A 12,416-nucleotide genomic window follows, 5' to 3' on the forward strand; every position below is an offset into this window, starting at 1 on the left:
ATACCCATGGATACTAGTATATGAATACTACCAGGTACAGGAAATTACTTTGCATGCTTGACAAGGCCAGGTCAACTGCCTGTTATAGGAATCAGCACATTGTAGGAGGCAGGGGAGGATTACTGATTTATGTCAGAATGAACATCAATATGATCAGCCAGTCTCTAAGTGGGGTTTGCCGGAAGCAATCTCTTCCAGGTCCAGCTCTTGAGTCAGGCGCAGTCACATCTTGGAACAGTCTCTCCTCAGGAGTAAACACAAGGCCCATAATCAAGAAACTCGAGGGAGAATTTTAAAAGCTTCAGGCGGTTTTGGGGTGGGAGGCCAGGGTGGGGAAGATCGTATATAAAGGTTTAGGAATTAAAATAGCTTCTTTGGCCGAAGCCGGTTTGGCTCAGTGGATAGAGCGTCGGCCTGCGGACTGGAAGGTCCCAGGTTCGATTCTGGTCAGGGGCGTGTGCCTGGGTTGCGGGCACTTCCCCAGTGGGGGATGTGCAGGAGGCAGCTGGTCGATGTTTCTCTCTCATCAATGTTTCTAACTCTCTATCTCTCTCCCTTCCTCTCTGTAAAGAAGATCAATAAAATATATTTTAAAAAAAATAAAAAATAAAATAAAATAGCTTCTTTGGACTTCAAATCCAACACTGGATAGCAGAAGCTGGAAGATAATAAAGGAAAGCCTTCAAATTGAGAGGAAATTTATTCCGAGATGAACTTAAAAATGTGGGGTTGGAGTAAAAATGTTTTTAGACATTCCAAATCTCAAAATGGATATCCCACACATCTTAGAAAGATACTGGTGCATATGTTATTCCGAGATAAGACGATAAACTAAAGAAAAGAAAGATATAGCACACAGTGAGTTCTAACCAGGATGGGTGAAAAGAACCCCCAGGATCGAGGTACAGGGAAGTTTCTGGATGCATCCAGTCATGCAGCAGGCCTAGAAACCAGCCAGCTCACATTAGAAAAGGAAGGAGAACAAGAATCAAGGAGGAAGGTCTTTCTTCAATAATAATATGGGAGTAATAATTTACCTGCTCATTTGATCATGTGAAAAATACCATTTAGCAGGGCTTTATATTACATGGAAAGTTCCTGAATAATTATTAATAGGTGTAAAGACGACTAAGCAAATAAAAAGAGAGGCAGTTATTAACTTTCTAAAAGATAAAACTTAAACAGGAAAATAAATGTTTTATTTATATAGGCCAGGAAATAGCATCGTGCCTTCCTGCTGCCCCCCTACACTCTAATATCTGTTCACTACTTAGTAGCTTTGTCTCAATGTGAGCACACACTGTAATAATGTGCAGAGAAAGAGCATCTTATGCTCTGGTTTCTAAATTTCCATTTGGAAGTGACACAAGTACTGCTCATATTTATTAGTCAAAGCACGCCATACCTGACTTCAAAATGGGAGAGAGGGTCAGGGAAATTCCTACCAAGTGCCTGCACAGAAAATTGGATGTGTATGAAGTATTCTAGTGACTACCACTTTGTTCAACAGTGGGGAGTCACAAAATATTTAGAATACTAACAAAGTTTGCTTTAATTATATTATAACTAGAGGCCCGGTGCATGAAATTTGTTGCACGGTGAGGGGGGGGTGTGCCTCAGCCCGGCCCGTGCCCTCTCGCCATCTGGGACCCCCTCCCTCAGCCTGGCCTGCACCCACTCCAATCCGGGACCCATTGGACATCCCTCTCGAAATCCGGGACTGCTGGCTCCTAACTGCTCCCCTGCTGGCCTGATTGCCCCTAACTGCCTCTGCCTCGACCCCCGCCACCGTTTCTTTGTCAGGAAGGAGGACCGGATGACCGGAAGATGTCGGTTGACCTGGTCTAATTAGCATATTATCCTTTTATTAGTATAGATGATATGGAAAGGAGAAATAGGTAGTGGGAGTGGCCAAACTACCACCCATCCCAATAGACAATTATAAAATTGATAAGCAAAAAATACAAACATTTAAAAACTTGGAGATAAATACCAAGGAAAACATCTATAGAGTTAAAATTGGCTTGCCTTTTAGGGTAGGACTAGAGGTAAGAAGGTTTAGGCAGGGAACTGCAGTTTTTCATTGTAAGCTTTTGTATATTACTTTACTATGAAGAAAAATAGAAGAAAAAGTCTGCTAATACCCATAAGTATAAGGTGGTTGTGAGAATTAAATGGGATCACATGTATACATATAATAACAGCCAAGAGAAGAAGGCCTGAGTCATTGCTTAGGCAGATGTTTGCTCTCTTTCTTATTCCTGTTGGGAGCCTCTCCTCAAATCTCAGAGTGCCTACTCTGGGGCCTGGTATAGCACTGCTTTCAATGTGTAAGGGTGAAGGTAGGGAGTAGATGCTGTTTGTAGGGTGCAGTAAACCCCCATATATGAACTTATAATTTTCAGAGTTCAGGTGCTACTCAAAGCCTTAGGCTTGAGTAGCTACCCTGGGGATTATGAGAAATGAATACCACTTGCTTTTGGATTCCAATGGCAGATATGTACAAGTTGAAATTAATTTGAATGTATTTGCTCTGTTCTTCTTTTCCTAGGATGGACCAGAGATTTGTTTTATGAAGGGTGCTTATGAACAGGTGATTAAGTATTGTACTACATACCTTAGCAAAGGACAGACTTTAACACTCACCCAGCAGCAGAGAGATCGGTCCCAACAAGAGAAGGCACGAATGGGCTCAGCAGGGCTCAGAGGTAAGGTTGATTCAGCATCATCCCCATGGGTGGAAAGGTAATGCTTTCTGTTCAATGCAGATAAATGCATGCTTCACACCTGAGCTGCATCGCTCTAGTCCAGGCTTCGTAGAACCCTGCCATTTCTGAAGTGTTATGTTTTACTTGTCTAATTGACCCCCTAAAAATGGAAAAATGGGAATATAGCAAAATATGAAATTTTACAGACCTGCAGTCATGTATGAATAGGTGATAAACATTTTATTTTTATAATAGTTTATTGATTGAGAGACAGGGGAAGAGAGAGGGAGAGAGAGAAAAACATCCAATGTGAGAAGAAATCATCTATTGCCTGTCTCCTGCACACCCCCTACAGGGGATTGAGCCCACAACCCGGATATGTGTCCTTGTCTGAGAATTGAACCGTTAATCTCCCAGTGCATAGGACGATGCCCAGCCAACTGAGCCATACGGGCCAGGGCAGAAATTTTAATTGTAAACAAGTTTATCTTGTGAGGAAGGAGATGGATGGAGGTAAAGTGATGTTACTCCATCTTTATTTCATTAATTTGACAGTCTTATTTGTTAATTGATCTAAAATACTTTCCTAAATATTGAAGTGTTAAGCCTCTAATTTGCTCTTTAAGCTGAGGCGATTGCTTACTTGTTCCTCATCTGCTTTATTCCTTTGGCATTTACCAGTGAAGTATAGAAGTGCCCAGATTCTGCTTATGTTTATGTTGCTGACTAAACATGATGGGGTGAGAGGATCTGCTGTGCACACACACCTCAGGCCACTTCTCTTAGGGACATCGTGTATGATTCAAGAGGCAGGGGTTGGGGCCATACCTGGTTTTTACCTTCTGAATAGTCATCTGGCTTGTGGCTAATTATATATATATATATTTATGTAGTGTCAAGGAAATTGGAAGAGTTGGCTTCTTTAATGTTATTATTTTTACAAAATGAAGAAACACTACAAATTTCTGGGTGAAAGAAACAAATTATGTAAAAAATCTTCATACTCACGTTTCACTTAAGCAAGGGCTTTTTGTGGCTATACAACATTTACATAGGTTTATAGGACTTTCTGATTTACATGTTTAGAAAGGTATTCTTGTGGTTTTATTTGAGGGCACAGTTTTGTTAGCAGCTTACAACAGAGGGTTTCAAAATTGGCTGGGATTTAGAGACACAGAGGAAGTCTTAAAGGTTTGGTATGTGCTTCCTGTTTTCCTTAATTTTTGGAACAGGGGTTTCACATTTTTTAAATTCTGACTCTTCTCATCTGGAGGAATGTGGAGGTTTTGTTGTGTGTTTGCTGTTGTAATATTGTGAAATAGATCAGAGTTGGTAGAAGACAAAAATCTTTGTTTCACAGGGCTTTAGAAAACACTCTGGTCGTTTTCTCTTGCATCTTGTCTTCTCCACTTCTGCTTGTGCTCCATCTTCCTCTCCCCCCTGAAATTACCGTAATGAATAATAGAAAGATTTTAAATTTAACTTTATATATATTATGTTGCATCTTATAAAACTTAAGTTTTTTAAAGTAATATTCATAATTTTGAAATTAGGGTATGTTTGTTTTTATATTTTATTTGGGTACCTTCTGCATGAAAAAGGTCTACCTACCCTGTCCCAAACAGTAACAGTAGATCTTCATTTGTTCTATAGAAGCAAACAGATAAATATAGGATACTAAGCTCTAGGCTAATATCACCCCTCCATTGAGAGTGCCAAGAGATGATCTCCCTTTTTGATGCCAACTGATGCTGTCCCCTTCTGTTACTATCTGCCTCTATTCCAACACTAGGGACTGTCAAGGTGAATTCATATGCCGAACTATTTATGTAGCTGTGGGGCCCACATCTTACACTGGAAAAATAGAAGTTATTTGCCTTTACAGTTGGTTTTCTTAATATATCTGATCCTCCATGCTTCTGTTTGAATAAGAATGGATACGTCCTGTGATCTTGCTTGGACTTTCAGATTCCCCATGAGATACATATGTTTAGTTTGTGTGCTTTTATTGTGTTTTCTGTGGTAAATTCTTTAGTCTAATAATATCCCAGGTTGAGACACATCCATTGGTTCATAGGTAGTAAAGTGAGGTTCCAGAATTCTGAGAATAAGCTAAATGATATTTGGGAATGAACAGTACTTTATACTACATCTTAAGTGCCCAAGGATGACAGAAAGCTAGCTATAAATAATTTTAGGGTGGTGTTATTTATATACTCTTAAATTACTAGAGTTGCAAATAAGAAATACCTGTTAATGTTATAGAATGAAAGAATCTAAACTATTGTTGATGATAGTGGTTTTATAATCACTTTATAGTTAACTTTACCTCCTAGGGTTTATTATGTATGAAATTGTTACATATTGTGTCTAATTAACTAATATAGTGACCTCTTCAAGCTATTGAATTGTTACACAGACCTATAAATTGGAAAGCTGAAGATAACGTTAGTAGAAGCCACCTTCAAAGGTGTCTGTTTAAAATTGACTTTAAAGCCCAACAAACCTATAGTTTCTCCAAATAATTAATTGAAGTTGCCAAAGAGCCAATAGTGTATGTTGAAAGGAGCTGAATATGGTTACTATGTAAAAATATTTTTTATTTGCTCCTCATTTGCCTTCCCTTCTTATTCCTTTTAATTTTTAGTAACTTAAAGCAATCTTATATCTAGAACCATTAAACTATATTGTCTTACCACATGATAATTTTGGTTCTTAAAGATTATATAGCCCTACCCAGTTTGGCTCAGTGGATAGAGTGTTGGCCTGTGAACTGAAGGGTCCTGAGTTCAATTCCAGTCAAGGGCACATGCCGGGGTTGCAGGCTCAATTCCCAGTGGGAGATGTGCAGGAGGCAACCAATCAATGATTCTCTCTCATCATTGATGTTTCTATCTCTCTTTCTCCCTCTCCTTTCTTCTCTGAAATCAATAAAAATATTTTTAACAAAAGATTATATAATAACTACAATGACATTATAGTCTTAAGTTATTTATTTGAGAAGTGTTACTGCTTCCAGCTTTTGTCAAGTAAATTCTTTTGTTTTTGTGACTCACATTTTCTTGTTTGGATTTTATTATTATTTCCTAAGTTCTTGCTTTGGCTTCTGGTCCTGAACTGGGACAGCTGACATTTCTTGGCCTGGTGGGAATCATTGATCCTCCTAGAACTGGTGTGAAAGAAGCTGTTACAACACTCATCGCCTCAGGAGTATCGATAAAAATGATTACTGGAGACTCACAGGAGACTGCAGTTGCAATCGGTATAACCAGGCTGCTTCCTTTTGTTTTTGATAGTTTTTAAAAAAATTATTACAGTACATAGTTTGTGAACCATTAGATATGAAATGTGTTTACATAATAAAATTGACTCTTTTTTGCTCATACTCTATATAAAATTGTGGCCAAACTTATTTTAGTTTAAAAAATAATACCTACCCACTATGCGGATGGATAAAAGCATAAATGTGAAAGGAAACATGAAATTTAGTTTTTCCTTTTGACTGAGTATTTTCAAAGCAGACCTGTACCTACTTTGAAAGAAAATAGCTATATTTATGATTCTGTTGTTTCATCATATATATGACTGTTTTCTTTGAATGCCTTTTATGATTACTTTAAGAAGTAAAAGGGGGGAAAATGGACATGGAAGTTAATCTCCCAGAACTAGTAAACTATAGTTCTTACTGATAAATTTAAGCAGTTTGCAAAAGTCCATTAATTCTGATTTTATTAAAATGGAGAGAGATTGGGACAGAAGTTTCACACTTTATGTTATCTAAGAAGGATGTCATCAGAAATGTAACATGGTTGGGAAAATTATACTTAGAGAAATTTGCAATTTTTATTTTCATTTACATGCAACTACATGATTACCACAGATTCACCACCATTTTATTTGATTTGTTTACTTAAAATGTACTCTGATCTTCATTAAAATGGAGATGCTGAGCAAAACTTCATTGCACGTGTTTCACTTCTTAGGTTCGATAGATTAAATTGTGAAAACTATTTACTCTCAAATTTAAACAAAAATAAGAGTCAAACAGAAAACCTCAGACTTTTAAAATTCAGATAGGTTTCTCTTACCAGTAGTTGTCTTACGATCCCTTTGTATAGAGGCATTTTATACTTAAAAGGAAACGGATAACAATTATTATTAACTGAGCATTATGTTTACCCTGTCAAACAAAACCAATTTGGTTAATTATGTTTTCTCTCTATTTTACTTTAGCTAGTCGTTTGGGATTGTGTTCCAAAACTTCTCAGTCAGTCTCAGGAGAAGAAATAGATGCAATGGATGTCCAGCAGCTTTCACAAGTACTACCAAAGGTATGTCTAAACTAAAGCCTTTTTAGACAAAAAGCCTTATTCTAAGTTACCATTTCTACTACTATGAAAACCAAACTGTTTATTTCAGAACAGTTGGGATATGACTACCAAATTTGTTGTTCTAAATCATGAAATGAAATCTTATCATTGAAATCAGTTCTATCATTGAGAGTATTTGTGATGTGATCATTATAACTATTATTACTAGTGGCCCAGTGCACGGATTCATGCACATTGAAAGGAAATTAGTTAGAAGAAAGGTTCATGCGGTAATTACATTACTGCAAAAAATTACATGTCAAAATAGTACATATAATATAGTATTATAAAATTGAAACAAGCGTGCCATTGGCACCAGCAAGAGCTTTATGTGTATCGTGCATGTGCGAGTCAATATTTATTTTTAAATTGCCATTGCGTATCATATGTACTGGCAGGTTGATCCAACAGATTTATGGTCACTCACTTAGCCATACACACACACACACACACACACACACACACACACACACACACTAGAGGCCCAGTGCATGAAATTTGTGCACTTGGGTGGGGTCCCTCAGCCTGACTTGCACTCTCTCGCAGTCTAGGAGCCTTCAAGAGATGTCAAACTGATGGCTTAGGCCCGCTCCCAGTGGACATCCTTAGCACTGCCGCGGAGGCAGGAAAGGCTCCCGCCACCACCGCTGCACTCGCCAACCGTTAGCCCAGCTCAGAGCTTCTGGCTGAGTGGTGCTCCCCCTGTGGGAGTGCCCTGATCACCAGGGGGCAGCTCCTGCATTGAGCATCTGCCCCCTGGTGGTCAGTGCGTGTCATAGAGACCGGTCCTTCCATCGTTCGGTTAATTTGCATATTAACCTTTTATAATATAGGATATTGCAAATTTATTAACTTTTGCAAGAACCAAGTTTCGCCTGAGGAAGATACTGTAAAAATTAGCAATGGTTGTATAAAATACAAAGTGGAGAGAGAGACCATTACTTGATGTTTTTTATCCTTTTCTATTTTAATTGTAGCATGATATGTGATGTTTTTAAAGAATTGAAATATCATCTACAAAGAGTGAAATTCACCCATTTTAAAGCAGTCTTCTAAGTTTTGACATTTGGTTTCGTTACTACCACCACAATCAAGATCTAGAGCAGTTCCATCATACCCCCAAATTTTCTTGTGCCTTTTTAAAATCAGCTCCTCCTTCTACTTCTAGAATGTGGCAGCCACTGGTTTGTTTTCTGTCCCTATAGTTTTGCTTTTTTTAGAATGTTCTAAAAATGGAGTCATGTATCTGTTCCTTTCATTTAGCACATGCATTTGAGATTTATCTATGTGTGGATGTGTGTGGTAGTAGTTATTTTTTTGTTTGCTGACTAGTATTCCACGGTATGGGTATATGTTACCTATTCACTAGTTTAAAGACATTTGAATTTCCAGTTGTCAATTATGAATAAACTACTATAAATATTTATGTATAACTTCTTGCATGAAAATAAGACACTAAAAATAAGGACCCATGAAAAGAGAAAAATCCTCTTGGAAGTTGCTTCTGAAAATGCATAGCCTTTTCCCCTTCCCTTTAATGATTTTTATCTTTATGAATAAAGAAGGGAGAATGGAGGACACCTACCCCTCTCCAGGATCTCCTTTCCTGGTTGTACTATTTGAGAGGACTATAGAGATGGCCCATGTTTTATGGAAAAATTAGAGCAATGTGGAAAAGGAAAGTATTTAGGGGATTTTGTCAATGACTGATGACGGAGTTTGGGGCACAGTGAAAGGGTTTCAGAAGACAGGGGTCAGAATAAGGGATTAAATATATGGTTTGGAGAGATAAGATCATGTATGTAGAGATATAGTGGAAGAGATCCTCATGAATTAGCCCAAATAAAAGAGGATGAGTAGACACTGGACACTTAAAAAAGGGGGTGGGAAGCTTTATAGACATGAAGAAGTAGCTGTTCTTTATCTGTCCTGAAGACAGAACAAGGAAAGAGGCCATTCTAGTTGTATGCTGGTGTTAGAGGAAAGGTAGAAGGGAGTTTTCCCTTTCTTCATCTCTGAGACATTTCAAGAGTAAGGCTGTTTTCTCTCCAGAGATTGTATATTTCCTGTGGTACCTTTGGTAAATTTTGAAATGAGCATGTCAAATGAGTGTCCTAACAAACATGTCATAATACTTATGTTTGATTTCTGTGGCAAATTAAATATAGTTTACATTGATTTTTAAAAATCATTGTTAATTAGAAGCATATGAGTTATTCTGGTGTTTCTTAACATTGAAGACTTTTAATGTTTTTTGTAATTTAACAGGTTGCAGTATTTTACAGAGCTAGTCCAAGGCACAAGATGAAAATTATTAAGGTGGGTCTCTAAGAATCCAATTGTTTAAGTTTTATATCCAAAATGCTACTTCTTGTCTTAAATTATTTTTGCCTTACTAGGAGTATTTGATAGAACATTAAAGTCAGAAGTACTATAAAACAGAACAGGTGATTTTATTTTTAGAACCTGAAATGGAATTTAGTTAGCAAAGGAAGATGTAGAAGAAAACTTGAATGAGATGTCTGCAAACTAACTTTAAGCAATTGAACAATGTAGAAGTCTGTTCTGGTAGCCAGTGCACATCATAGCAATCAATTGTTCACTATTCTGTCAATTTACATGTTAGCCTTTTATTATATAGAATTTACTAGAGGCCCAGTGCATGATATTCGTGCATAGGTGTGGTCCCTAGGCCTGGCTAGTAATTGGGGCCAATCAAGTTTCCTATTTCTCCACCTCCTCCTTTCTTGCCACCCATGCGCTGCCACCGTGCAGTCCCCACCTCCTCCCCTCCTCCTCTCACCACCTGCGTCCACAGTCACCTACCCCTGGTCCCTATCGGGACCTGCTCACCAGGTGAGAGACTGGGAGGTTGGCCTGCAGGCCCTGATCAGGCGATGAGGGCCGGCTGGCTGGTGGGAGGGGACGGAGGAGGTTGGCTAGCCGGCCCTGCCCTCAATCGGGGGCAGGGCTGGCGGGGGGGAGGGCCTGCGGGAGGTTTGGAATCCAATTAGGGCCCCATACGTGCCAGTTGTCCACTGCAGCGCACATCATAGCGACTGGTCATTCTATTGTTTCGGTCGCTTGGCTTTTATATATATAGATTTTAAGTATGTTTTTATTGATTTCAGAGAGGAAAGGAGAGGGAGAGAGAGAGAGAGAGATAGAAACATCAATGATGAGAGGGAATCATTGATTGGCTGCCTCCTGCGCACCCCTTACTAGCGATCAAGCCTGCAACCCTAGCATGTGCTCTTGACCAGAATCGAACCCAGGACCCTTCAGTCTGCAGGCTGCTGCTCTATCCACTGAGCCAAAACTGGCTAGGATGTTGATTTAAATTATTAATCACTGTAGCCTCTATTGTATTAGTTCAGAGTTTCTTAACCTTACCACTATTGACGTTTTGGACTGTATGATGCTTTGTTGTGAGGGGCTGTCCTGTGTATTGTAGGATGTTTAGCAGCATCCCTGACCCCTACCCTCCAGGTGCCAGGAGCATGATCCTCCAAATCATGACAGTAAAAAATGTCTGCAGACATTGCCAGATGTTCCCTTGAAGGAAAAATTGTCCTTAAGAACCACTGTGTAATTGGCTCTAGATCAGACTTTAGACATACAGTTCTTACACAGTGGGAATATTAATAGAAATGTGTGTTGTTGTTTTTAAACAGAAGTGTGTGAGGCACTCTGCTCTTTATTCTCACAAGCCTTTTTGCTGGTAATCCTCACCCAAAGATTTTTTTCTATTGATTTTCATGGAGAATGGAATGGGGGGTGGGCAGGGAACATGGATGGGAGAGAGACTGTGCCTCCCACATGTGCCCAAACAAGCCAGGATCAAACCTGCAACCCAAGTGCTTGACCGGTAATCAACCTGTAACCCCTTTGTGTGCCAGCTGATGCTCCAACCATTGAGCCATGCTGGCCAGGGCCTAAGAGAAACTTTTAAAAGTTTTATCTTAAGACCTAAACATATTGAAATTCATTGAAAAACTGATAGTTTATATTATTTCCAATCTTAATCATGTGAAAAAATAGAAAGGATTTGTTTTTCACATTATCTCTGTAGAAGCAACATTTTAATCAGAATTCCTCCCTCCCCCTTCCGTCCCCACTGTAGTCTCTACAGAAGAATGGGTCGGTTGTAGCCATGACAGGAGATGGAGTAAATGATGCTGTTGCTCTGAAGGCTGCAGACATTGGAATCGCAATGGGTCAGACTGGCACAGATGTTTGCAAAGAGGCAGCCGACATGATCCTGGTGGACGATGATTTCCAAACCATAATGTAAGTTTCATTTCCGTATCTTCTGATTTGCATCAGAAAGAATCTTCTCCCATCCTTTCCTACACTTCATCTCCAGACAATTTAGGTGGAAAAGAATTAGCAATACATTATACATTGGATGAATTAAACTATTTTAGTAGGCCAGTTAATCTTATTTTACGGTGTAGTGTGTTGTTTTGGAGAAAATTATTTTGTATGGAATGGAAAGGACAGAATAAATGGCAGGACCATTCATTTACGAAATATTTACTAAGTATCACATTTTTCTGGCTGTAAGTGTAGTGGCACAGCAGTGAACCTTTGTGGGGCTTTTATTCTAGTTAAATTCAGGCTATTAGAAATATGCATGTGCATGGCTGTATAATTATTAAAAATAATCAAGTTCTCCTCCATACCTATTTCCTTTTATCAGTAATTGTTCATGTTGTCAGTGATACAGTTTATTAAGTTAGAGTAACTTTGTTGTTTTAGCCACGGTTTCTAATGGATTTAAAATTCTTATGTAATACCTGCTGGCTTCAGTCTCAGTGTTCAGATGGGAGTGACCTGAATCCTGTTTTTTGATAATAACCTATCTGCCAACCTGAGTCTTACTCATATCAGTGATACATGCTACGTATCCCCCTGGTGCTTTAGTAACCCACTAGAGGCCCAGCGCACGAAATTCGTGCATGGGTAGGGTCCCTAGGCCTGGCCAGCAATCAGGGCTGATCTATGGGGCGACTTGCAGTGCGATCAACTGGGGGGACGAGGGGCTGCTGGAACCTGCCTTGGCCAGCCTGGCGCTACCTGCTTGCCAGCCCCACCCCACTACCACCACCGCCTACTGCTGGTTGCCTCCCTGCAGGGCGATCGGGGGGGGGGGGACCCCGCCTTCACCTGCCTTGGCTGGCCTGGGGCCTATGAGCTGGGGGCAGCTCCTGTGTTGAGCATCTGCCTCCCTGGTGGTCAGTGCGTGCCATAGCAACCTGTCATTCCACCAGGTGTTCCATTGTTCAGTTGATTTGCATATTAGGCTTTTATTGTATAGGATTGTGGCCTAAAGTGA

General features: G+C 39.5%; 1 protein-coding gene across 1 annotated transcript in view; it reads left to right on the plus strand.

Moving 5' to 3' along the window:
- ATP2C1 (ATPase, Ca++ transporting, type 2C, member 1) overlaps positions 1 to 12,416 on the plus strand; it is a 134,381-nt gene that overhangs the window by 97,586 nt on the left and 24,379 nt on the right. The window contains exons 17-21 of the mRNA XM_006770192.2: positions 2,552 to 2,708; positions 5,800 to 5,970; positions 6,942 to 7,039; positions 9,347 to 9,397; positions 11,202 to 11,368. Of these exons, the coding sequence (XP_006770255.2) occupies positions 2,552 to 2,708; positions 5,800 to 5,970; positions 6,942 to 7,039; positions 9,347 to 9,397; positions 11,202 to 11,368 (644 nt within the window). The remainder of the gene's footprint in view (positions 1 to 2,551; positions 2,709 to 5,799; positions 5,971 to 6,941; positions 7,040 to 9,346; positions 9,398 to 11,201; positions 11,369 to 12,416) is intronic.

This window comes from Myotis davidii, unplaced genomic scaffold, assembly GCF_000327345.1.
Source record: "Myotis davidii unplaced genomic scaffold, ASM32734v1 scaffold962, whole genome shotgun sequence".
Classification (NCBI taxonomy): Eukaryota; Metazoa; Chordata; class Mammalia; order Chiroptera; family Vespertilionidae; genus Myotis; species Myotis davidii.